Source organism: Schistocerca piceifrons, chromosome 6 (genome assembly GCF_021461385.2).
Source record: "Schistocerca piceifrons isolate TAMUIC-IGC-003096 chromosome 6, iqSchPice1.1, whole genome shotgun sequence".
Taxonomy (NCBI): Eukaryota; Metazoa; Arthropoda; class Insecta; order Orthoptera; family Acrididae; genus Schistocerca; species Schistocerca piceifrons.
The window spans coordinates 315,034,329-315,060,082 of record NC_060143.1 but is presented as its reverse complement, the minus strand read 5'-3'; the positions used below and the strand labels follow the sequence as shown (position 1 = coordinate 315,060,082).

Here is a 25,754-nt window from a genome sequence, read left to right as displayed (position 1 = left end):
CACTATTTATCAACTGTGTAGTAATGGATTTTTATGGTTTTGCTGCTAGTAGATGGCATTAAGCGACTCAAAACCTCTGGAAATGTATGGACGTTATTTACTTTGGTTTACGTTTCTTATTTTATTAATCCTGTTGCATTTATGCTGAGTTTTAAGAGAAACATTCCCCTCAGTTTCTTTAAATGTTGACCTCGATTCAACTTTACAGAAATATTGTTAATGACTTTCTTATAATGAAGCCTGGTCTGTTTTTTGTCTTTAGCACTTTATATTAATTAAATTACGTTAATGTTAAAGTAGTTACTGCATTTCTCCAGGCTGAACAGGCAGATGATGATAGCTAGCCTTCTGAAATTAGCTGTTAAGTATTCAAACTTCACTGATAGAGGTTGATTATCTTTTTATTTTATTTAAAATATTAAACATTACAATACATATTGACAGCTACACAAGTTATCCAAAAAGCACCATTTGCGCACACAAGCTGCAACAGAAATTGAGAAAAGGGTGCTCAGCTATATTTGGTTATTTGTTAATTAATCAGAGATTTTGTTCGTAATAGCTGAAATAAGTTTCCCTTGCTTGCCAATAGTCTCAACATTATCAAATTAAAGGATTGAAACTGGTAAATAAAGATGTAAATATCTAACGGATGGTAGCCACGACTGAAAATATCGGGTGTTTCAAGGAAAGTTTATATTTTAAGAGCTCTCTGTGCATGCACACCAAATCTGTGGAGAGTGGCGGGTATATTCATTGCTTGCTTGGCCTTTAGGAATCCAGTCCTTATGGAGTGCTTCTCGGGAGCGGACCACCCAGGCGACCCAAGGTCATTAAGAACAAGTGAATCTGTGGAGAGTGTAAATTAGTCTGTTCGTAATGATCCTAACCTCTTCATCTGTTAAGTGTCCAAGTTCTTTAAAAGTGTAGAGAACATCACTGCCCTAAATTCTGCAAAAATACCTTAAACTGCATCCTTACAATATCCAACTGAGCAAGAATTAAAGCCCCAGGGTGCCAAACATAGGCTGCAGTTCGTTATGTGACCGAGTGCCCTTCATTTAACGCTAATGGAGTGCAATGAATCCTACTCATAAGCAAGAGAAACCCCTTCATTCGTCAAAAGTAACAAGACGAGAGCAGATGTGCAGTTACATGAATTTGGAACACTGTTTGACGATATTGGCTGAATTTCTGGTGCCCGAATTGCAGAAGTTTCCTGCTTATAACCAAAGAACATGGTTTCAGCAAAGATGGAGACTCAGCACACATGTCTAATGCGAGTTCTTGAAATTATCCTTGGCAAATTGATTTTCAGGAGGGGTAACATAAATTGACCCTGAAGCAGTCCAGATTTGAGCCCACTGATTTCCCCCACCCCAATGTGGATACGTTAAATCTAACATTTATGTCAGTATTCCAACTTCTCTGGAGCAATTGACAGGAAACATCTGTAGTGAAGTGACAACAATTCTGGTGTCTACATGTTGAGCCGTCATGCAAAGTTTTTTTCATAATTTAAATGAGTACCGTAGGCATGCTGGAGTTTGCTTAAGTGAAGAAGAAGTAAATTCCTAAACTGTATATTTCAATAACAAATAAGGATTTTGACGATGGACATCCATTTTATTTTGACACATCAAATATAAACTTTCTTTTGAGATACTGTGTGTAACCATAATTAATACATTAATTCACCCATGCTCAGGCAGCCTTCGATTGTCAGTGTTACCTAGAATTGCATAAAAAACTACGTGATGCTGTGACTTGCATTTGACATTGTGATATAAGCACAAACTACTCAACTATACAACTCTCATTTATGTCACTTGTGCCACACACAGTTATGGTGTTAAGAATTATTTTACCAATAAAGTATTTAGAGTTGTTGAGTGCATGAAAGACTATCCCTCTGCCATAAATTTTCTAATGCTCACAGACTCCTAGACCAAAAGGCATAAACTGGGTGTGCCAATCACCTTGCCATATTCTTATTAATTCCACAGAACAGCCTGCTCTAGCCTCCTGTTATGAAGTGGTTACTTCAAATGTTTGTACTGAATTAATTTTATGATGGGATTCATGAGGAATGTAAGAAGTTGGTTAATATCTGGGAGTGTGCAGGTCTAAACTATGACAAAATTTTGGAGGTCATTTAGGATTTTTTTTTTTTTTTTTTTTTTTTTTTTTGTATAAAGTACCAATGGTCTCCACAGGATACTCGTCCCAGAGCAACTACACTTTACTTGGTTTTTTACTACAGTTTTCTTTGTGTCTGTAATGCACTGAAAATATCTGCACAAATGTCAATGGTATGTATTGTTCCTCTTGGTCAGAAACAAACTTGTTTCATTCAATCATGGTACAGTACTTCCTGTTCACAACAGCAATTACCATTTCTCTTCGACCTCAAGCTCGCATTTATTCGAATCGGTTCTGTCCCCGCCACACACACACGTATCGGTTCAATGAATTCAATGGAAGAGTGGCACAGTTTCTGTAAACAGTACTTTTTAATAGTTCTGTGTTGTACATTTTGTTAACAGCATATTACATACTTTTTCACTGATATGGAGGTCTTTTCACAGAAACAAAGATAATTGGGATAATAACCTAATAAAACATAATTGCATTATTACTATGTAATGAGCCACCAAAGCCCACAAGTCATATCCGTGAATAACCTCCAAAATTTTGTTGTCCTTAGAGTTATGTGCTAAGTCCACAAAAACACTCCGTGTATGGATTGGACATTCTACAAAAAACACTGAGAGATGCAGCTTTGCTGTATAACTGGAAGGCATGACACCCCACTGATGGTAAATGGTGATGAAACATGTGAAAATATTAAGTGTTACAGGTTGCATTTACTTCAACAAGCTTTTATTTCAGTCGTTGCATTGCTGTAGACAAAATCTCAGTATATACACACATATATACATATTGTCAGCTCTTCTATTTCCTAGAAAATCCAAATGATAGATTTCGTATCACAACATGTACACATACAGTAATGTTCTTACAGCTGTGAGAATGCAGACATGAAATGACAGAACATTCAACTTAAACAAAAGCTGCTTTCTTCCTATATGGAGAGTCTGCAGGCAAGTAAAAGGCAATTATTCAAAAGTCTGAAAACCTGAAATCTAGTTCCAAGCTTTCATAATCAAAGATGTGATGAACTCTTTGGTAACCACTAACTATTGTTAGTGAAATGAATCTGTCTGCCTGTCTTCTATTTTTATAATAAGTATTGATCTAGTGCACAGATCACCTTCAGAATCTGTGTAACAGATCAAATCCATTATGTGTATCTATAGGTCTATGCATTAACACTCAACATAATCTAACAAAACTAAAATTATTTTTATAAATACATAAAACTGATAACATTTTACTTAGTCAAACTGGCAGGAGATATTCCTTAAGTCAACTTACATGTACATATAAATTACTTCCATTCTCTCTTGCATTAAATTCGGTTCATTCTCATCCTTGAGAGACACACACACACACACACACACACACACACACACACACAGACTTTACTTTTCATACTCATCTGAGTGCACGGAGATATTAGAGAAAATTGACTGTTCACTATTTGCTTTTCCTGATACACGGAAAAATTTTAGTATGCTGCCATCAGCCCCTGACCCAGAACGTTTACGTCTCTTGGGCGTATAATGTGATGACACAACAGCTGCCTTTAGAACACACGGTTTTTCTTTCTGCAATTTAGTTAACCAGTCAATATTTTCCTTCTGTAGTGGACTCCGGTTGCAAAAGTGGTGTGGAGATGTCCCATCCACAACATAATTGGGGAGTTTGTCTGTTGGAGAGGAGAACAAAGATCGTGAATTACAAAAGCTGGGGTTGTTGTCTTCTTTCATATCAATACTTTTCTCTCCAGGACTGAAAAGTCTCCTTGCACCTCTGGAATCACTAGGTGTTCTCTCCAACATTTCCCCATTGTTTTCTTTAATTGGAGATAAAACTGATCGCTTCTTATTTGTAGAGCCCTGTGAGTCCTCATCTTCCATCATATCTTCCAAGCGCCTTTTCAATGAATGTCTCTCTCTAATGGATGTAGTTCTATCCTTTGCAGATAAGCATTTTGAACAGGGTGTTACCAGTTTACCACTGTTACAACTCTGGCATTCCTCCAACTCTGGTGTTTGCATATCTGATACAACTGGTGTTCTCTGATGATTGAAGATGTATTTTTTGTGGGATCTGGGTGTTGTTTCCAAAGTGGCCACGATGTTTTGTGCCTGGTGAAATGTGGGTCCCACAATTTTTTCTGCAACACCTCTAAGCTTTTGCCTTGGAACCAGGCCTGGAGAAACAATGTCTTCTGCCCACCCTCGAATCTCCACTTCATTGTACTCTTCGTATTCATTACCAACTTCCCAATAACGGACATGCGCATCATCTGAGCACGTTACAATCTGAAAATAATAACAATTTGTGATATGCAATTTCAAATGGCAGCTGCTTTATTATAAAAAGAACACTAATTTCAAGAAACTATATGGTTATTAGACTGCCATTTTCCCCCTTGCATATTTAATGCATCAGCAATGACAAATCAAGTGAAGGTACAAAATTAAGGCAAACTTTTAAAATCAAAACTGGCAGGACAAAGAAAAAAGATAAAATAGCATTTTGAAGCTAGACAATATTTATGGTGTAATATGAAAAAAATTAAGTCAGAAGATCATTAAAATATGGAAAAGCAGGCTAATGCATACTTTGAGCATGCACAACTCCAAGTACTGTCAAATATATGCAAATATAAGACAACACAGCTTCAGGAAGAAAAAGGAATTGGTTGTGGGAGTTGAAAGGTGGCGGCGGGCAAGAAGGTTATACAGAGTCACTCACCCTTCGACAATCTGCAGTGCACTTTACATCACAAGACAGCCCAGTTTCAAACTATTATTCTGCATCTCTACTAACTCTCAGCAGCCAATGAGATTTATTATGTAAATTGGAATAGGAAGGAGAGGGGGTGGGGGAAGGGAAGGAACTATTGACATCAGCTGCATTGGGACATCAGGCGGAATCAGCAGCGATAAGTGAAAATGTGTGCCAGACCAGGATCCAAACTCAGGGTATCCTACTTACTAGGCAGTTGTGTTAACCACTGCACCACCTGGCCATGTCTGAAAGAACAGACACCATGCATTCATACAATGAGATTTAGTCTTCCTCCAGACACCTTGCCACGAATAGTGCCGGATGGTGATAAATGGTCTCCCTCAGACTGTGACGTGGCCATACTTCAGAAACCATTCAGTTTTATGCACTATTGTCCATAGCAACACTTTATAATCCTTGGCAAAAGAGAAGGCATTTGCTCTCTCTATCTGCCACCACATCCTTCTGACGTGTCTGGCAGCATAATTTAATTGATAAGCATTTCTGCCACTTTGAGAGATTTTAACAGGAAGATTACTCTATGGTGTTTAAGTGGAATTTCGAATTTTATTACTGAAAACAAACGGTGAATTTTCTACAGTATAATATAGAAAATTTTGAAGTAATTCTATTTCAAATTGTTATACTAAGCAGCGACGAACAAACCACCTTACAAAATACTTAATTAAGGGTTTAAGGCATGAAATAAGAGAAGTGGGAAAAACAAGTACTTAAGGAACTGTATTGTTGGATTAAATCTGGTCCTGATAGAAGAAACTGAATGAGTCAAGAGTAATATTTTTCCTCTGTTCCCATACATCGGCAGTGTGCAAATGTCTCCTCTGAAGTACAATCTTCCACACTCCCACAGAGGGTTTACAAAGTGAAATTGTATGTCCATAACAATGGTGCTTCCTAATCAACACTTGGCATAAATTCATTCCTAGTGTCTTTAAAATTTAAACTACTTCTGATTATTATAATCACACTCAGATGCAACGTAACACAATAATACCACCACCGCTGAGACAATGCAGGGATTTGTACAGTTAGATCCAAGGTAGAAGATTGTCCAAAACCTGAGCCACTATTTCCTTCTTGTTTGGGTGCCTATTCACCACTCAGTGCCTCAAATACTTAGTAAATGTTAATCCTTATCCATTCCACTGCTTATTCCACCAGGGTGTTAGAGTTCCCAATATCAGATTAATATGATCAATGACAACACACAATTTAGCAATTCATACTAACCTGTATATCACCAACAGGACACCATGCAACGCATGTAACTTCTAAGTAGTGTCCAGCCAGTGTTGTCACTGGTCTACCAGGCTGGCTGGTATTCCAAATATAAGCCTTTTCGTCACTAGAGCCACTTACAAGATATTGGCCATCTGGACTTAAGCAAGTTCTAACATAAAATGAACCTGTTTCATGCCCAGAGTATGTTGAAACTGTAAATCAAAAAAGGCTATTTAGGTTACAAAAAACAAAATCATTCTGTTAATGATAAACCACACAAGTGGTAAATGGTAAATTACATAAGGATATGCATTTCAAACCATAATTTAGATTACATGAAATTTGTGCAGCCTTAAAATGAAGCTTTTTGTTAATAAATAACATATATATGGTGAACCTGCACAAATTATTTAAAAAACTGCATATGTGGTAGTAGCCAAAAAACATTTATTATTCAAATTTTATACTGTCACCATAACCAGTTTCCACCCACGACAGTTCAACAAGGTTTTGCTGCAATGCTTCTAGGAAACTCAGTTAGAAACACAGTTTGCTCTAAGTTTTGTAGAGGTGTGGTGCCATTGAAAAACGGTTATTTTTACAGAAAAAGATCGCAACACCAAGAAATTATTAATGTATAGTAATGAAATGTTGGGAATACATTTGTCTAGGTAACATGTGGAAGCGATTAACATTGCAAGATCATATATTAATGTAAGTGCAAGTTAAGCCATTGAAAATGTGAAATGCTGGTACATTAATAACTGGTGTAGTCACCAGAATCTCCTCAGGGACTTACACCTAGTAAGTACGTGCCTGGTGACCACAGGGCCCCGAGCTTAGTCCTGGCATTGCTTCCATTTACTTGAGCCAGGCTCCTCACTTTTACCTTTCCTATCTGGCCACCCTCGGCCAGCTCTTTTTCTTTTCCGACCCTGGCACTATTAGGTTTCGAGGGCTAGGGGCCTTTCATTTTCCAACCTATACTTCTCATGCAGTGTCTGACCCAGAGCGGGCGACTGCAAAAGGTGTCTGTATCCCACGTTACGCGCAGCCTCCAAAACTGCGAAAGGCAACAGAATACCACCGTAGATTATCTTCCCTGCATAATGCAGTCTCCATTTTATGCACAAAAATGGCTTCCTCTCACGTCAAATCAGTATCCAGAGGTAAAATAGTCCTCCAATCAATCAGAGCCCCGGGGGGGGGGGGGGGGGGGGGGCAGCTTGGAAGGATGCAAAAAATTAAAAGGAGGATTGGTACCTGGAATGTTAGAACTCTGCTACAAGCAGGGAAACTAGAAAACCTTAAAAGAGAGATGGAAAAGAATCATATGGACCTCGTAGGAGTTGCTGAGGTAAGATGGAATGGATGAAGTAAAAGGAATGAATAGAGTAGGAATGATTATAACAACGGAATTTGCTAAATGTGTGGAATATATGGACTATGCAAATGACTGGGTTATTGGTGTAAAGCTGAAAGGAGCACAAAAAGATTTACTGATTGTCCAGGTGTATATGCCAACTTCAGAACATGATGACCAAATTGTAGAGGAAATGTACAATGTAATAGAGAGAATAATGGACGAAAATAAAAAAAATGCTGCAAAATAGTAATGGGAGACTGGAACGCCACTGTTGGAAAAGGGAAAGAGGGAAACATAGTAGGCAGTCATGGTCTTCATGGTCTTAGAAAGAGAAATGATAGAGGTGAATGGCTAATTGACTTCTGCAGGGAAAGGCAGCTGATAGTGGCAAACACACGGTTCAAGAACCACAAGAGGCGGCTCTACACTTGGAAATCACCAGGGGATAAATACAGAAACCAAATCGATTTTATACTGGTAGAAGAAAGATACAGAAATGGAATCAAGAAGGTGCACACATTACCAGGTGCAGATATTAATAGCGACCACAACTTATTTATGGCAGAAATAGAAATAAGAATGAAAAAACTGAAGAAGGCGACCATGGTGAAGAAATGGGATCTAGAGAAGATAATATCCAACAAAGAAAAAATTACAAAAATGCTGTCTCGGGAGCTTCTAAACACATTACAAGACAAAGAACCACCTGATAATGCCAACGACCACTGGAATATGCTGAAAGAAGGAATCATTAAAATAGGACAGCAAAATGTAGGATATTTAAAAGGGAAAAGGGCAAAAAAACCATGGGTCACACAAGAAATGATATCAAAGATGGAGGAGAGAAGAAAATTTTTTAAAACAAGACCACTGAAGTTGCAAGAAAGATGTACCAAAGGTTAAATAATGAACTGTGAAGAGAAAGAGAGCAGGCTAGGAAAAAATGGTTAAAAGAGGAATACGATGCAACTGAAGAACTGGACAAGAAAGGAAGATACAACTTACTATACAGCAGAGTAAAGACTATGACATGGGATCAAAACAGCAGGAAGTGCTACTATGGAAATTTTGAGTAAAGACAAAGATGTAGTGTACAAAGATCGCAACGATGTCTTCCAGAGATGGGAAGAATATCTAAAAGAGCTATATGACACAGATCACAAACCATAAACTCTGGAACTTGAATCACTCAGCAGTGTAAGTGATGACGAGAATGGACCAACCATCATAATAAAAGAAGTAAAGTCTGCCGTAGCTGCAATGAAAAATGGCAAAGCGGTAGGTACAGATATGACACCGGGAGAAATATTAAAATGCTTGAACCAAGATGGAATAAGAGAAATATTGAGGTTATGTAATAAAATATATGACAGTGGTGAATGGCCTGAGGACTTTCTGACAACAGTAATGATTCCAGTACCGAAAAAACAAGGAACCAAGAAATGCAGTGAGCACAGGACAGTCAGCCTCATTTCACATGCAGCCAAAGTGATGTTAAGAATAATTAATAAGAGACTTGAAAAAGTAATGGAGGAGAATCTTGGCGAGGAGTAGTTTGGCTTCAGATGGAATACAGGCACCAGATATGCAATAGGGCTCCTAAAAATCTAGCGAGAAAGGTTTATTGAAAAAGGAAGAGACCTATTTATGTGCTTCAATCTAGAAAAGGCATTTGACAATGTGGTTTGGGACAAGCTGGCGACTATAATGAGGAAAAAGAGAGTGGACTGGAAAAGCAGAAGACTTGTAAACTCATTATATCTTAATCAAAAAGCCTCAGTTAAAGTGAGAGCAGAAAGTACAAACTGGATCGGACTAGGAAAACGAATAAGACAAGGATGCTGTCTATCACCTACCCTTTTCAACCTCTACTTGGAAAATATGGTTGACCAATGCTCATTAGATGACAAAGGATAAGAAATTGAAGGAAGAAGAGTAGGGTGTTTGAGGTTTGCTGATGACATGGTCCTTCTAACCACAGGGGAAAAAGAATTGCAGGATTTGGTGGACACCACTGAAGCTAACGGAAAAAATTATGGAATGAAAATTAACACAAAGAAAACAAAAGTATTTGCACTAGGAGGAAATAAAGAAATAAAAATTATACTGAATGGAGAAATATTAGAACAGATTCAAAATTTTAAGTATCTTGGCAACAAGATAGGCACTGACTGGAAGTGCACCACAGAAATTAAAATAAGGACAGCAATGGCAAAAGAGGCATTTTATAAGAAAAGGAGAATTTTCTGCAGCGGGCTGGACAGAGAACTCAGGAAGAGACTCATAAAATGTCTTTATGGAGTGTTCTTCTGTAAGGCGCTGAAACATAGACTTTGAGAAAGAAAGACAGAAAAAGGCTGGAGGCTTTTGAGATGTGGACACGTCGGAGGATGGAAAAAATAAGTTGGATGGACAGAGTAAAAAATGAAGAGGTACTGAGAAGAGTGGGAGAGAAAAGACAGTTACTAGGTGTAATAAAAAGAAGAGAAAGAAATTGAATTGGGAATATTTTAAGAAAGAATGATGGACTGGTAAAAACAGCTTTAGAAGCGAAAAGGAAGCGAGGAAGGAAGAGATTTCAGATACTGGATGACGTGATGGACGGTACAACATACAGCAGCCTTCAGAAGGAAGCAATGGATCGCAGAAAATAGAGAGTAAAAGGGGCTGATAATATAGCAGAAAACTGATGATGATGAGTCACCAGAATGCTTGATACAAGCATGCAAACAAGCACTATGCCATTTATTCCATGCCTGTTGCACTTGGTTAGTAAAGACAGGGAGAGGTAATGCTGTTTGTGGATGACACTGGAGATATCCCAACTGGAGACACATCTGGTGATTGAGTAGGCCAAGGAAACATGTCAACACTCTGAAGAGCATGTTGGGTTACAACAGTGGTATGCGAGCAAGAGGTACCCTTTTGGAAAACACCCCCTGGAATGCTGTTTGGCAGCACAACATGTTGAATCACCAGACTGATGTACAAGTTTGCAGTCAGGGGGCATGGGATAACCATGAGAGTGCTCCTGCTGTCATACAAAGACACACATCAAATCAACCCCAGGTGTATGCCCAGGTGTCTACCACACAGACAGGTTGTTTTGCAGGCCCCCCACCTGGTTTCCTTCTGACCAATACACAGCCATAACTGGCAGCAAGGCAGAACCAGCTTGCATCCAAAAACACAACAGACCTCCCACCTTCTCTCCAATGAGGTCTCATTCGACACCTCTTAAGTCACAAATGGCGGTGGTTTGGGATCAGTGGAATGCATGCTACAGGGCATATGGCTCTGAGCTGTCACTGAAGTAACCTATTAGTAAGAGTTTGTTGTGTCACTGTGGTACCTACTGCTGCTCAAATTGCTGCTACAGATGCAGTAGAATGCGCCAGAGCCATACATTGAATATGATGGTCTTCCTTCCTGGTAGTGTTACGTAGCTGTCCAGAGCCTGATCTTTCTGCAACTACATTCTCTTGGCCCCCACTACCAACAATCATGTATAGTGGGTACATTTCTGCCAGTCTTTCTGCAGTATCATAGAAGAAACATCCAGCTTCTCTAGCCCTATTACATGATCCTGTTCAAACTCAATGAGGTGTTGATAGTACCATCTTTGTTGCCTTAAAGGCATTCTTGACAGACATCAACTCACATGTCCAGCCTCAAAGGTAACTATAGCTTGCATCATGTCGGAAGGCAGCCCTATTTTCAGCCAATCTGCGCATCTCCCACCAGTCACTGCTAACAGCCAGTAAGACTCATTCTCTGTCCAAGCAGCTAGCTGCAAGTTACAAACTGGACTGTGGGAAACTCTCTCCCACATGCTGTGCAGTTGCTGTATTTTGCGCCAGTGCAGTTTCATTCACACAGCAACCGAATTATTCACTCAGATGTCTACGTTAGTTTCTTGTAGCAATATAGTTGTGAATGTGTATCTGCTAACATTTTAGTGTGATTTCCAAATGAAAATGTCATATGATGGCAATAAATGTGCAGCTCCTCTAAAGCAACTTTAATTAAATTGCGTGCCTATGGAGTGTCGCCTTGGTTGTGCGACTGGTTTCGTGATTTCCTGTACGGAAGATTACTGTATATAGTAATCAACGGAAAATCGATGAGTAAAACAAAAGCGATAGAAGTGTTATCTGGCGTTTGCAAGAAAGTGTTATAGATGTTCCTCTGTTCCTCATCTAATAAATGGTTTAGGAGACATATCTGAGGATCCCTCTTAGACTGTTTGCAGATGATGGTGTGATTTACTGTGTTATAAAGTCATCAGAGATTAAAACTAATTAGAAAATGACTTACACAAGACATCTGTATGGTGAGGAAAGTGACAACTGGCTCTAAATAATGAAAATCTGAAGTCATCCACATGAGTACTGAAAGGAATCGGCTAATTTGGTTTACTGGGTAAAATACTCGATTTTAAAGGCTGTAAATTCAACTAAATACTTAAGGATTACAATTATGAATAATTTAAAATGAAACTATCACATGAATAACGTTGTGTGGAAAACAAGCCAAAGATTGTGATTTATTGGTAGAACACTTAGAGAGACTACTTACACTATGCTTCTCCGCCCTCTTCGGGAGTATTGCTGTCAGGTGTGGGATCCACAGTGAATAGAATTAATCAAAAAGTTCAACGACGGGCAATTTGTTTTGTATTTGCGCAAAATAGGGGAGAGACTGCCATGGATATGATACGCGAATTGAGTTGGCAATCATCTAAACAAAGGCGTTTTTCGTTGTGGCAGTTTTTCCTCATGAAATTTCAGTCGCCAACTTTCTCCTCTGAGTGTGAAAATACTTTGTTGGCACCCGCCTAAACAGGGAGGAAGGTTCATCTTATTTTATTAAGAGAAATTAGAGCTCGCACGGGAAGATTAAAGCTGCGCACTGTTTGAGAGGAGAATGGTAGAGAAATAGCTTGGAGGTGGTTCTATCAACGTTCTGCCAGGAACTTAATTGTGAATTGCAGAGTAATCATATAGATGTAGATGCTTCAAAAGCAGTGCAGGAGGTTTATATCCTGCATTTATAACTTCCTCAAATGTGAATATGAAAGCGGTACTTCTATTTTTGACATTCTGAAGAATCAAGAATTAACTGCAGAAGCATGTGTCGACAAGAGAACTGTACAGAGGATAGTAAACAAAAGTGTCAGAGCTGTAGAAACCTCGGGAAAATCCGCAAGAAACCTGTAACACAAATAGATGCTTTTCACAACAACATTTTAAAGTGCTCCGTGCTTGAAATGTATATAAAAAGGGAATATCCAACTGTTTCAATTATGCCTGAGCAAATTAGCTTCAAAGGTAAGTGCTTCGTCAATGTAAAGAATTTTAAAACACATTGGTTTTAAACATCTTAAGAAGAGAGTTTTTAATTGAAAGAAGTGACATAGAAGCAGCTCGAAGCACGTCTGTTGTAAAGATGCAAGATACAAGACGAGGTGGTTGTTCTACAGTATATTACCTTGATGAAACATGGGCGATCAGAATCATTCCATGAACATCTGCTGGAAAACGACTGATGGTACTGACGGTTTTAAAGTTCCCTTAGGAAAAGGTTCTCAGATACTTATTCTACTTGCTGGCGCTTCTTCTGATTTGGTTCCTGAGAGTAAACTTATAATTAGGTGTAAGAAAAACAGCAGTGACCACCATTCGGAAGTGAACGCTGTCACTTTCAAGAAGTAATTCACTGAACAATTCTTACTATACCTAGCTTCAAAGTCTGTCATTGTAATTACAGTGCCAGTTATCATTCAGCTGTTACACAAGCACCAGGAAAGGGAATATTTTGCTCTGAAAAATAAAAATATTCCGCAAAATATAAGCCAGACTCATGCTGAACTCCTACAGCTCGTTAATTTATAAAAGTTATGCAGCAGAACGTACAAATTTGACTTCCTTGCATGTGAATGTGGTCACACAGTTTTGCATTTACCCACATATTACTGTCAGTATAATCCAATAGAATTAATTTAAGCACAGGATACAAGATATGTGGGTTGAGGGAAAAAAAAAATTCGGGACAACAGACACTGAAACGCTTGTACATGATGTAATAGACAGGGTCCCCTTCAGCGTGGGCATACTGTGTGTGTCATGCTGAAAAGTTTCAAAAGTAAGACTTTCACAAGGAGGTGAAGATGGATAAAAGCCTTGAACGTATCATCCTAAATTTCCAATCAGAGGGTTCAGACATGGACTCAGACAGCAGATGGTATTACGATGTAGACTTTGAAACAAAGTAAAGTAATGATCTGTCTTGGTTTTAAAGACTCATGGTTTAAAAACATTTTTGTCAACATATCGATTGCATACACTGTACATGAGAACTTCCTAGCTTTTATTGATTAGGTATATGTAGCCTGTGAAGTATTCAGACTATAATGTTCAACACATTGCCCAAGGCGAAGTTAAGCTTTTCCCAACATGTTGTATTACTCGTGAGAATGCGGCTACATAAATTCGTCAAAAACTCCCATATATCGACACATAAAGCCCTGTCATTTTCATGGCACAAATTGGAAAACACCTTAAAATGAAAGGAAGGGTTACCTGTCGAGATAGCAGTGGTTTTCAACATTATCAGTCAGCATTCCTTTGAGTTATTCACAGGAAGTGGTTCACTGTTAACTTGTTCAATGGACCATAAATAGGTTCTCCCACTGTAACGTTGAACGAGTTATTTTCAACTCATAATACCTTGTTGACTACAAAAAATGTGATAACATACTGACAATTTTACTATATAAAAAATTATATCAGTAGAAGCAGTGTCAAACAAATATAATGATTTTAATTTGAGTTCGAAGTTTATTTTGTTATGTATTACATTTTTACTTATAATACAGTGCAAATCGCAATAAATGGCAACTACTGCAACTATTTTCGATAATCTTGTCATTAGACAATTGTCGTTTTGAGAAAAATTGTTCTTGATTCTTTACAAAGCCGTATCAGCTGTTCTCACCCACCGAAATCATACAGACAATCACTGCGGAGCAATGGACACAACCTCAAGACTTAGAAGTAATATTTGTCTCAAGTAGACAAATGATCGAAACCACTTTCAAAATGTATTATTCCCTCATGGATCTGAACATATAATACGACGTATTGAAGGCAAATTAACCTGATTGTTGTCCACAGCAACACAGTTCTGCAACACGGACTTTGTTTGCTTGCTCTCTGCCGCCATGCATGCGCAAATCTCATTCGCTTCACGCCTCCCTGTCACTCCGCCTCTATGCACGGAAGCACCTTCCTACATGAAGCAGGCTAACATTCACGAGCATTACAGCATGTATTTAAAGGAGACCTGATTTGCATCCTCTTAGCGGCACTACGCCACTCTTATGCAGTTAGCATGAAATTTGAATAGACATCAGCTTTCGGATGTTGAAACACACCTACCACCTTTAGTTGGTTGGTTGGCTGGTTTAAAAGAGGGGGGGGAGGGACCAAACTACGAGGATATCGGTCCCTTGTTCCTAATACAACAATGCCACAAGTGTGAGAATAAAACAGACGAGACATATAACACAAAACAGAAAGAAAGGAAAAACCACAAGAACAAAGGAAAGGCTACAAACACTAAAAGGAACAAATGAGGACAAGAAAACCACAGAGAGATTCTAGAAACAGAGGACAATAAAAGAAGAAAGCAGATTACAGTGGCTGACCAACCAAGACAATAAAAACGAAAAGCCAGTCACTCTGCAGCACATTAAAACCTCCGCCCTAAAAACACAAGGGTGGAGGACACAGAGGGACAAAGGAAATGTGCTAAAACTTAGATCAAATAATGAAACCCACCCTCACGAATAAAACGTAAAACTAAATCAACCAATGAGGCACTGTCAGATAAATGAGTGGCAACTAATCCAGTAATCCAAGATTTCGTCGCCAGGCAGTCAAAGTGGGACAGTGCACCAGAATATGGGCCACTGTCAACCGGGCGCCGCACCAACACTCAGGCTATCCACATAAAGTGGGTTTTTACCGGGTTTGAGCACTAGAATGATGGTGCTCTCCTGCCATAGCAATGGAAAGATGCCATCGCACCAGATCCAGTTGAAGATGACGAGGAGATGTCGCTTGTAGTCAGATGAGAGATATTTAATCATCTGGCTGTGGATCCGATCAGGCCCAGGAGCTGTGTTGGGACAATGTGCGAGGGCACTGAGGAATTCCCATTCTGTAAATGGGGCATTATAGGATTCACTGCAGAGTGTAGGAATGAGAGGACGTTCCCTTCCAGCCACCGTTTGAGTGTGCAAAAGGCTGAGGGGTAACTCTCCGACGCAGAGGCTCGAGCAAAGTGCTCGACAATCGCATTTGTGTCAGTACATAACTCGCCATTTATGGTAACACCGGGGACAGCTGTTGGGGCCTGGTATCTAAAAAGACGTTTGATCTTTGCCAGACTTGGGACGGTGACATGTGGCACCCAATGGTGGAGATATATCTCTCTCAACACTCCTCCTTCCGTTGTTTGATAAAGTAGCGAACACAGGCACGGAGCTGTTTAAAGGCTATGAGGTGCTCCAGCGAAGGGTGCCGCTTTAAAGACCACCGACGCTCCTTAATTGCTTCAGCGACTTCTGGCGACCACCAAGGGACTGCCTTTCGCTGGGGGCACCCTAAAGAACAAGGGATTGCATTTTCTGCTGCAGAAACAATTGTTGTAGTCACCTGCTCAACCATCACATCGATGTTAAGCGTGTGGGGGAGATTCAACAGCGACAGCAGACGTGGAAGTTTCCCAGTCGCCTTGTTTAAAGCCCATCTGGGCAGGTGTCCGTGGGCCTGATGCCGGGGCAGTGACAGGAAGATGGGGAAGTGGTCACTATCACACAGGTCGTCATGTGCTCTCCAGTGGATAGATGGGAGAAGTCCCAGGCTGCAAATTGATAAATCAATGGCCAAGCAACTACCATGAGCCACACTGAAATGTGTGGCGGCCCCAGTATTTAAGAGGCAGAGGTCAAACTGAGACAGTAAAGTTTCGACGTCTCTGCCTTGGCCAATAAGTATGGTCCACCTCACAAGGGGTTATGGGCGTTAAAATCTCCCAAAAGTAGGAAAGGTTTAGGGGGTTGATCAGTCAGTGCAGCTAATACAATCAGAGGTACTGTACCATCTGGAGGAAGATACACATTGGAGACAGTTATTCCTGTGTCGTCCTTATTCTGATAGCCACAGTTTAAGAGGGGTTTTAAGGGGCACAGTGTCACTAGAGGTCAAGTTTAGGACATAAACGAAACTCCACCTGACTCCTGAAGAGGGGCAGCAGCCTTTTCAGTAGTTCCAGGGGCAACAGTCTGGATGATTGACTGATCTGGCCTTGTAGCATTAACCAAAACGGCCTTGCTGTGCTGGTACTGCGAACGGCTGAAAGCAAGGGGAAACTACAGCCGTAATTTTTCCCGAGGACATGCAGCTTTACTGTATGATTAAATGATGATGGCGTCCTCTTGGGTAAAATATTCCGGAGGTAAAATAGTCCCCCATTCGGATCTCCGGGCGGGGACTACTCAAGAGGACGTCGTTATCAGGAGAAAGAAAACTGGCCTTCTACGGATCGGAGCGTGGAATGTCAGATTCCTTAATCGGGCAGGTAGGTTAGAAAATTTAAAAAGGGAAATGGATAGGTTAAAGTTAGATATAGTGGGAATTAGTGAAGTTCGGTGGCAGGAGGAACAAGACTTTTGGTCAGGTGATTACAGGGTTATAAATACAAAATCAAATAGGGGTAATGCAGGAGTAGGTTTAATAATGAATAAAAAAATAGGAGTGCGGGTAAGCTACTACAAACAGCATAGTGAACGCATTATTGTGGCCAAGGTAGACACAAAGCCCATGCCTACTACAGTAGTACAAGTTTATATGCCAACTAGCTCTGCAGATGATGAAGAAATTGATGAAATGTATGATGAGATAAAAGAAATTATTCAGGTAGTGAAGGGAGATGAAAATTTAATAGTCATGGGTGACTGGAATTTGTCAATAGGAAAAGGGAGAGAAGGAAACATAGTAGGTGAATATGGATTGGGGGGAAGAAATGAAAGAGGAAACCGCCTTGTAGAATTTTGCACAGAGCATAACTTAATCATAGCTAACACTTGGTTCAAGGATCATAAAAGAAGATTGTATACCTGGAAGAATCCTGGAGATACTAAAAGGTATCAGATAGATTATATAATGGTAAGACAGAGATTTAGGAACCAGGTTTTAAATTGTAAGACATTTCCAGGGGCAGATGTGGATTCTGACCACAATCTATTGGTTATGAACTGCAGATTGAAACTGAAGAAACTGCAAAAAGGTGGGAATTTAAGGAGATGGGACCTGGATAAACTGAAAGAACCAGAGGTTGTACAGAGTTTCAGGGAGAGCATAAGGGAACAATTGACAGGAATGGGGGAAAGAAATACAGTAGAAGAAGAATGAGTAGCTCTGAGGGATGAAGTAGTGAAGGCAGCAGACGATCAAGTAGGTAAAAAGACGAGAGCTAGTAGAAATCCTTGGGTAACAGTAGAAATACTGAAATTAATTGATGAAAGGAGAAAATATAAAAATGCAGTAAATGATGCAGGCAAAAAGGAATACAAACATCTCAAAAATGACATCGACAGGAAGTGCAAAATGGCTAAGCAGGGATGGCTAGAAGACAAATGTAAGGATGTAGAGGCTTGTCTCACTAGGGGTAAGATAGATACTGCCTACAGGAAAATTAAAGAGACCTTTGGAGAGAAGAGAACCACTGAAAGACCTGAGTCGAAACAAGGCCCCAGGAATAGACAACATTCCATTAGAACTACTGATGGCCTTGGGAGAGCCAGTCATGACAAAACTGTACCATCTGGTGAGCAAGATGTATGAGACAGGAGAAATACCCTCAGACTTCAAGAAGAATATAATAATTCCAATCCCAAAGAAAGCAGGTGTTGACAAATGTGAAAATTACCGAACTATCAGTTTAATAAGTCACAGCTGCAAAATACTAACGCGAATTCTTTACAGACGAATGGAAAAACTGGTAGAAGCGGACCTCGGGGAAGATCAGTTTAGATTCCGTAGAAATGTTGGAACACGTGAGGCAATACTAACCTTACGACTTATCTTAGAAGAAAGATTAAGAAAAGGCAAACCTATGTTTCTAGCATTTGTAGACTTAGAGAAAGCTTTTGACAATGTTAACTGGAATACTCTCTTTCAAATTCTGAAGGTGGCAGGGGTAAAATACAGGGAGCAAAAGGCTATTTACAATTTGAACAGAAACCAGATGGCAGTTACAAGATTCGAGGGGCATGAAAGGGAAGCAGTGGTTGGGAAAGGAGTGAGACAGGGTTGTAGCCTGTCCCCGATGTTATTCAATCTGTATATTGAGCAAGCAGTAAAGGAAACGAAAGAAAAATTCGGAGTAGGTATTAAAATTCATGGAGAAGAAGTAAAAACTTTGAGGTTCGTCGATGACATTGTAATTCTGTCAGAGACAGCAAAGGACTTGGAAGAGCAGTTGAATGTAATGAACAGTGTCTTGAAAGGAGGATATAAGATGAACATCAACAAAAGCAAAACAAGGATAATGGAATGTAGTCAAATTAAATCGGGTGATGCTGAGGGAATTAGATTAGGAAATGAGACACTTAAAGTAGTAAAGGAGTTTTGCTATTTAGAGAGTAAAATAACTGATGATGGTCGAAGTAGAGAGGATATAAAATGTAGACTGGCAATGGCAAGGAAATCGTTTCTGAAGAAGAGAAATTTGTTAACATCGAGTATAGATTTAAGTGTCAGGAAGTCGTTTCTGAAAGTATTTGTATGGAGTGTAGCCATGTATGGAAGTGAAACATGGACGATAACTAGTTTGGACAAGAAGAGAATAGAAGCTTTCGAAATGTGGTGCTACAGAAGAATGCTGAAGATAAGGTGGGTAGATCACGTAACTAATGAGGAGGTATTGAATAGGATTGGGGAGAAGAGAAGTTTGTGGCACAACTTGACCAGAAGAAGGGATCGGTTGGTAGGACATGTTTTGAGGCATCAAGGGATCACAAATTTAGCATTGGAGGGCAGCGTGGAGGGTAAAGATCGTAGAGGGAGACCAAGAGATGAATACACTAAGCAGATTCAGAAGGATGTAGGTTGCAGTAGGTACTGGGAGATGAAGAAGCTTGCACAGGATAGAGTAGCATGGAGAGCTGCATCAAACCAGTCTCAGGACTGAAGACCACAACAACAACAACAACAACCTGACACTCGATTATAGTCGCTATAGTTCCTGTAATATCCATAATAGCCATGAAGGGCAGGGGTCTGCATTGCTGGTAACCAGGTTTCCTGGAAGGCAATGCAGATAGCAGGTGTAAAGGTTAACAGCTGCTGTAGCTCAGCCAGGTGGTGAAAAAAAAACGCCGCAATTCCACTGGAGGATTGACGTCATCGTGAGACTGGGAAGGCATGGAACATTCAATTTGGCAGTTTCGCCTTAGGGTCACCTGCTGCCATCGATTTATTGCCTGAGCAGTCTATATCCATTGTGTCTGAGGGTCTAGCGAGATCTAGGTCCTCAGCGGATGCCAGAATCTCTACCACGTCCTCAAACACAGAGCTTGTAGGTAGCGGTGGTGGGGCGTGCCACCTGAACTTCCCTGGTCTTAGGGGTCTTCTTTTTGGGTCGCTGCTCCTTGGGTTTCCCTGGCTGGGAGGACTTCAATGACTCAGTCTCCGCCACTGAGGATGAGTGTGAAGCCCTACGACCAGCTGCTTTTGAGCTCTTCGGCCACTGGCGGGTGTCTTCTTTCCCACTAGCAGAAACCAGGGAAGGGAGTGACCAAAGGGACCCCTTCTTAGCGAGAGAAGCCGAAGAAGACTTATGCTTCTCCAGCTTAGAAGTGGGGACAGCTGTCCCAGCCCCCCACCATCAAGGGGGCAGGTGTAGTCTTCTGGCTTTGAGAGGTTACTGGGGTTGGTGGAGCTGATGGGGCCAGAACTGCTGTAGCGGCGGCATAAGACAATGTCATACGTACAGGATACAGGCGTTCAAATTTTCTCTTAGCCTCAGTGTAGGTCAGTCAGTCCAGGGTCTTGGACGCCTTGATTTTCCTTTCTGCAGTCTGGCAAGCAAGGCGAATGGTGCTCTCCACAGTTGACACAGATGGGAGGTAGGGCACATGGAGTATTGGGATGTGATGGGCGTCCGCAATCTCGACCTGTGACACTGGAAGTGCAAAGGGAAGACATAAGGCCGAACTTCCAGCACTTAAAGCACTGCATCGGGGGAGGGATATACGGCTTTACATCACAGCGGCAGACCATCACCTTGACTTTTTCGGGCAATGTATCACCCTCGAAGGCCAAGATGAAGGCACTGGTGGCAACCTGATTATCCCTTGGACCCCGGTGGACACACCGGATGAAATGTACATCTCGCCGCTCTAAATTAGCGTGCATCTCGTGGTCAGAGTGCAAAAGAAGGTCGCTGTGAAATACCATACCCTGGACCATAGCTCTTATGGGGTGTGATGGTTACAGAAACATCCTCCAGCTTGTCACAAGCAAGTAACGTCTGTGACTGTGCAGAGGATGCTGTTTTGATCAAGACTGACCCCGATCTCATTTTGGACAATCCCTCCACCTCCCAAAACTTGTCCTCTAAACGTTCAACAAAAAACTGAGGCTTCATCATCATGAAAGAATCCCCATCAGCTCTCGAAAATACAAGGTACCGGTGCGAGTAAGATCCTTTGCCATCCTTAGCCTGACGTTCCTCCCATGGGGTGGCGAGGGGGGTGAACGATTTGGGGTCGTACTTCTGTGCGTTGAATTGAGCTCGTGATCGCTCAGAGACTGCTGGTGTTTCACCACCAGCACGAGATGATGGACCTACGCTTCATCGCATGTCATCCGCTCTGATGCCACCCACTCCGACCAGGTGCCCTCCCCATGGGCGCCACCCAGCCGCAGCAAAGGCCACCTGGCAGGATGGCCACTGCTGGTAGTCCCAATGTCCCAGGGGGATGGGCATCTACACCTTGGCATACATGGGGAGTTAACGGCACAGGCATCAGCAGAGCAGTCACTGTGTGATCAGGGGGCTACAACCAACAGGGTACATGGTGGCCTCACCACAACGGACTGGCTTCCGTGCTGGGTATCAGGTGCAAAGAAGACCGTGGTCATCATCGACGCAGGAAGCGACACTGCGTAGTGCATGGTGGAAAACGCACCCAGGAAGGTGTCCTCGCCCAAGAGATGGAGAAGGAATGGGACTGAAATGCGATAACAAGAATGGGCTAAAGATCTCAATGCACAATGGGCACAAAGCACCATGTAAGGCGCCCTTCCCCAATTGGCTCACTCTTCGGGATAATTTTGAAGAATGGGGGTCAAGCCCTACAGGGAACAATCACAAAGGCCGAAATATGAGAGACTCCTTTTAGTCGCCTCTTACGACAGACAGGAATACCTCGGGCCTATTCTAGACCCCGGACCCAACCCACAGGGGAACCACCTTTAGATTATGTCACACAACTCCTTGATGTTGCGCTATTTGTTTTTTTCTTTTCTTTTCTTTTTTTTCTTTTTGGTCAGGGTATTCAGAAACTCAAATGTGTTTTGTGAGAGCTGAATTATTTTTCAGTAGCATAATCAAATTAATGTTTCAGATTAAATATCAAAAGGTGTAATAGAACTGCCACGTTTCTCAGAGCCTTTTATTGCAACTGTTCCACTTCTAAATCTGCCAGTAACAAGCAATCCACTGTACAATGGTGCCTCATATTTGGTGGCAGAAAGTGTAATTTTCACGTAGTTAATCTCATTTGTTGTTGATTGTGCCACTGCCACTGTACTGAAAGCTGTGTTAAATGTTTATTACATTTCTGACTCTATCATGCTATTCATTCTTACCTGAATACATTAATGCCATTCTTATCTGAATACATTAATGCCATGTGATGATGTTACCACTGTAAAAAATTTTCCACTATGAACATTGTCCATGACCGAAACCAGTCATGGATACATAATTTACAAGATAGCACATATCACGATGCATTTTTCTAGGTACATTGATGCTATTAACAGATGCCTGAAAAAAATGTTAGTAATTTTGTTTTTGAATACCATAAGATTCAATGTTTTTTCCTTCACGAGTGAACACTTAAGAAGCATATAATGTGACTGGAGGAAAAACAAAAAAGCAGAGAATGAATTCATTCAAATTAAGCTGTCAAGCAGATGAAAGTATGACTTTCTTTCAACAGTATCAGCCAAAAAGAAATTAGGATCATATATATCTGGGATACTGAACAAAACATATTTAGTTTACAAGAGCCACTCTCATGATGGATACTTTGAACTGGCTTCTTGGAGCTCTTAATTTACAAATTCTGATGATTCACCTTTTCATTTAACACATTTGAGACTGGCCTCAGTCACTCTGGATGGGGTAGCTGGACTGCTGTTTTTAGTACATTGGTCAAGAACTAGCTTTGTAGGTGTGAATGCTATAAATGTGTGTGTAGTTTCATTTTAAATAATAAAACTTGGTTTATCTATTCTTTAAAAAAGTAGATATGCTAAATATCAGGAAAAGAAAGATTGCTACCTACTACAAATATGAAACGTTTAGTTGCAGACAGGCACAATCTGTTGGCAGCCTAGTCCCTGCATGCTGCAGCCAGATGGCACACTCCCCCCCCCCCCTACCCCTGCCCATACACTGCTATCCCTCCCCCTCCAGACTACTGCTTTCGTTCTATTGACAGTTTCATTCTGGTCCGAACAGCCAGAAATGGCAGTCGTGTGTGTGTGTGTGTGTGTGTGTGTGTGTGTGTGTGTGTGTGTGTGTGTGTGTGTGTGTGTGTTTCCTTTACTGACAAAGGCTGTGGCCGAAAGTAAAGCTGAAAAAGTCTTTCAGGTGTGCCTGTTCATCTTTATGGTAAGTAGCAACCTACCTTTTCCTCGTATTGTTGTTATCTCAACCTGGAGTTTCCATTGTTAGATATACAAAATGTTCACTTTTATTCACCCGAGTGTGGTACTTTTTGAAACACTGAATCGTATGAAGAGGTACATTACAGTTTCAACACCACCAGGATGTTTCTCTTCAGCACAATTTCCCCTTCTGGCACTTACTGACTTAGGAACGCACTTTTAAGGCAAGTGTTGGTCACAATTTATTTCTCAGTTGGTGATAACTTTTCAGCAAAATGGTCGGTCCTAGAACTAGTGAAGAATTGATCTCTTGACATACATTGCCTTGGGTTCAAAGGAATTCCGTAACTGTACAAGATACAGAAACAGGGTGTATTTTATTTATACATAATCTGTGTCTCCTTATATAGCACAAATGCATGCATGATGCCCATCACAAACAAATGAAAGAAATATTTTTCCGCCAATTGAACTGCTGCTTTCTCTTGAAAAAACAACAAACAATCATTTGGTCTGACTTATCCATTCCTACTTCATGAATATTATAATCCAGAACTAAGTCTGGTTTTGCTTTAGTCACTGACACCCCTCGTTCCCACAGTTATCTCTGCTGCTTGTAAGGTTCCATGAAATAGGCCAAACTGGCAATGGTAACAGACAAATATTATATTTATTTGATACTATTTGACACAATTTCAGTTCAGTATTCTGTGATACGTTTTCACTGATGATTTACTTGACACACATGGATCACTGCTGTCACAACACTACCTCTTATTTAAGAGCAAACTTTTCAATATTGTGATTTTTTCAACATATTTAAACTTTAATTATGAAATATTAAGTCCTTCATCCTATTCATTCTGTTTCTGAATAAATAAACAATAACAGGAATAACAATGTTCTAACTGTGTTAATTTTTATTTTATACTTTCTAAGAAATAAAGACTGAAACATTCAAAACCATACGAAATGAACAAAATCTTATTTGAAAGATAAAACATGATAATCTATTGTGCACTGCCTCATAATCTTTAGATGGTGAGAATTAAATGGGAAACTAATACTTGAAAATAAGAATATAAAGAGAGCTTGAATACCTAGCTGCTTCCATTTTAAATGAAAATTTAATTTGAAAAACTAAATTGCATATTTGCCACGTTTAAATTTCCATCACGACAAAAATAAAACTATACATCCAAGCAACACTCCAATCATCCATCAGTTCTGCATAATTTTTAATAAGCACAAGCTGTAGTCAGTTATTGTCTGAGTTCATTGCAGTTTTTCTTTAGATTTTGAATGAGTAATATGATGGTTTATTGTTGCAAATACACTTTTATCTTGCTGAGTTCTTTAGTTATAAGTTGTTATGATGAGGAACAAAAATTTATTCCTGTGCTGTATAATGAAAAATATAATTTTGTTAAGTACTTTTAGAAGATATAATTTGGGGTACAAATGGAATATTATGCAAACAGCACTTAATTTCACATAAACCAATGCGAGAGTCCTTAAACCAAAATTAAAATGACTGAGCCTACAGAAGAACTTTGAATCAGCATTACTATGGAAAAGTACCAAAACTTAGCGACACTGTATCAACTCTCTTTTCCCAGTTTGTTTATTCTTGTGCTAAAATAGCTGTAAATCATGCTACCAACACAACCAACATAAATAAATCTATGATATTTGGAAAGTTGACATTATTATTGATCTACTGAGGCAGGTGTTCATATCTTGCACACAAACCAGAAGAATATAGAGTAGTTGTATCTTGTAGCACTGCAGCAAGTTGAAAGCCTAAAAACATATCTTGTGTCCTCCATTTTAGACAGAGCAGATATTACCTTCTTGCAAAATCATGTCCTTTCTTGATACTTAGCTTTACAACCATACACTGAGGAAGTTGCTTTCTGTTAAGCACTCAAGTGCCTACTGTCTTTGTCTTGTGCACCCGTAAATAGTCCAAGTAGTTTTTTATTAGTTTATTCGAAAGTGCTACAACATCCAGCTACTGTACCACTTTCCCAGCATGAACCTCCATCTTTAGCACATATCCAGTCAAAGCATTACAAACAGTTTATGCCATAGTTATTTGGTCTGCTTTACATGTAAACACAAAAATGTACTCATCCTCAAAAGTCACACATTCCTTATCGACAAGTCATGGCAGAGATTGTCTTGTATCACTACTTGTACTTTCCTCTTCCAGTTGCAAGTAAAGTGAAGAAAAAATAACTGTCTATATG

The 25,754-nt window shown here is 40.1% G+C and overlaps 1 protein-coding gene across 1 annotated transcript in view; it reads right to left on the bottom strand.

Annotated features, from left to right (window-relative positions):
• Positions 1-2,866: 2,866 nt before the first annotated feature.
• The window catches only part of LOC124802611 (protein lethal(2)denticleless), a 66,146-nt gene continuing 43,258 nt past the window's right edge, over positions 2,867-25,754 (bottom strand). Inside the window, exons 7-8 of the mRNA XM_047263495.1 lie at positions 6,175-6,377; positions 2,867-4,451 (exon numbers count right to left, since the gene is read on the bottom strand). Coding sequence (XP_047119451.1) covers positions 3,546-4,451; positions 6,175-6,377 — 1,109 coding nt within the window. The 3' untranslated portion in view covers positions 2,867-3,545. The remainder of the gene's footprint in view (positions 4,452-6,174; positions 6,378-25,754) is intronic.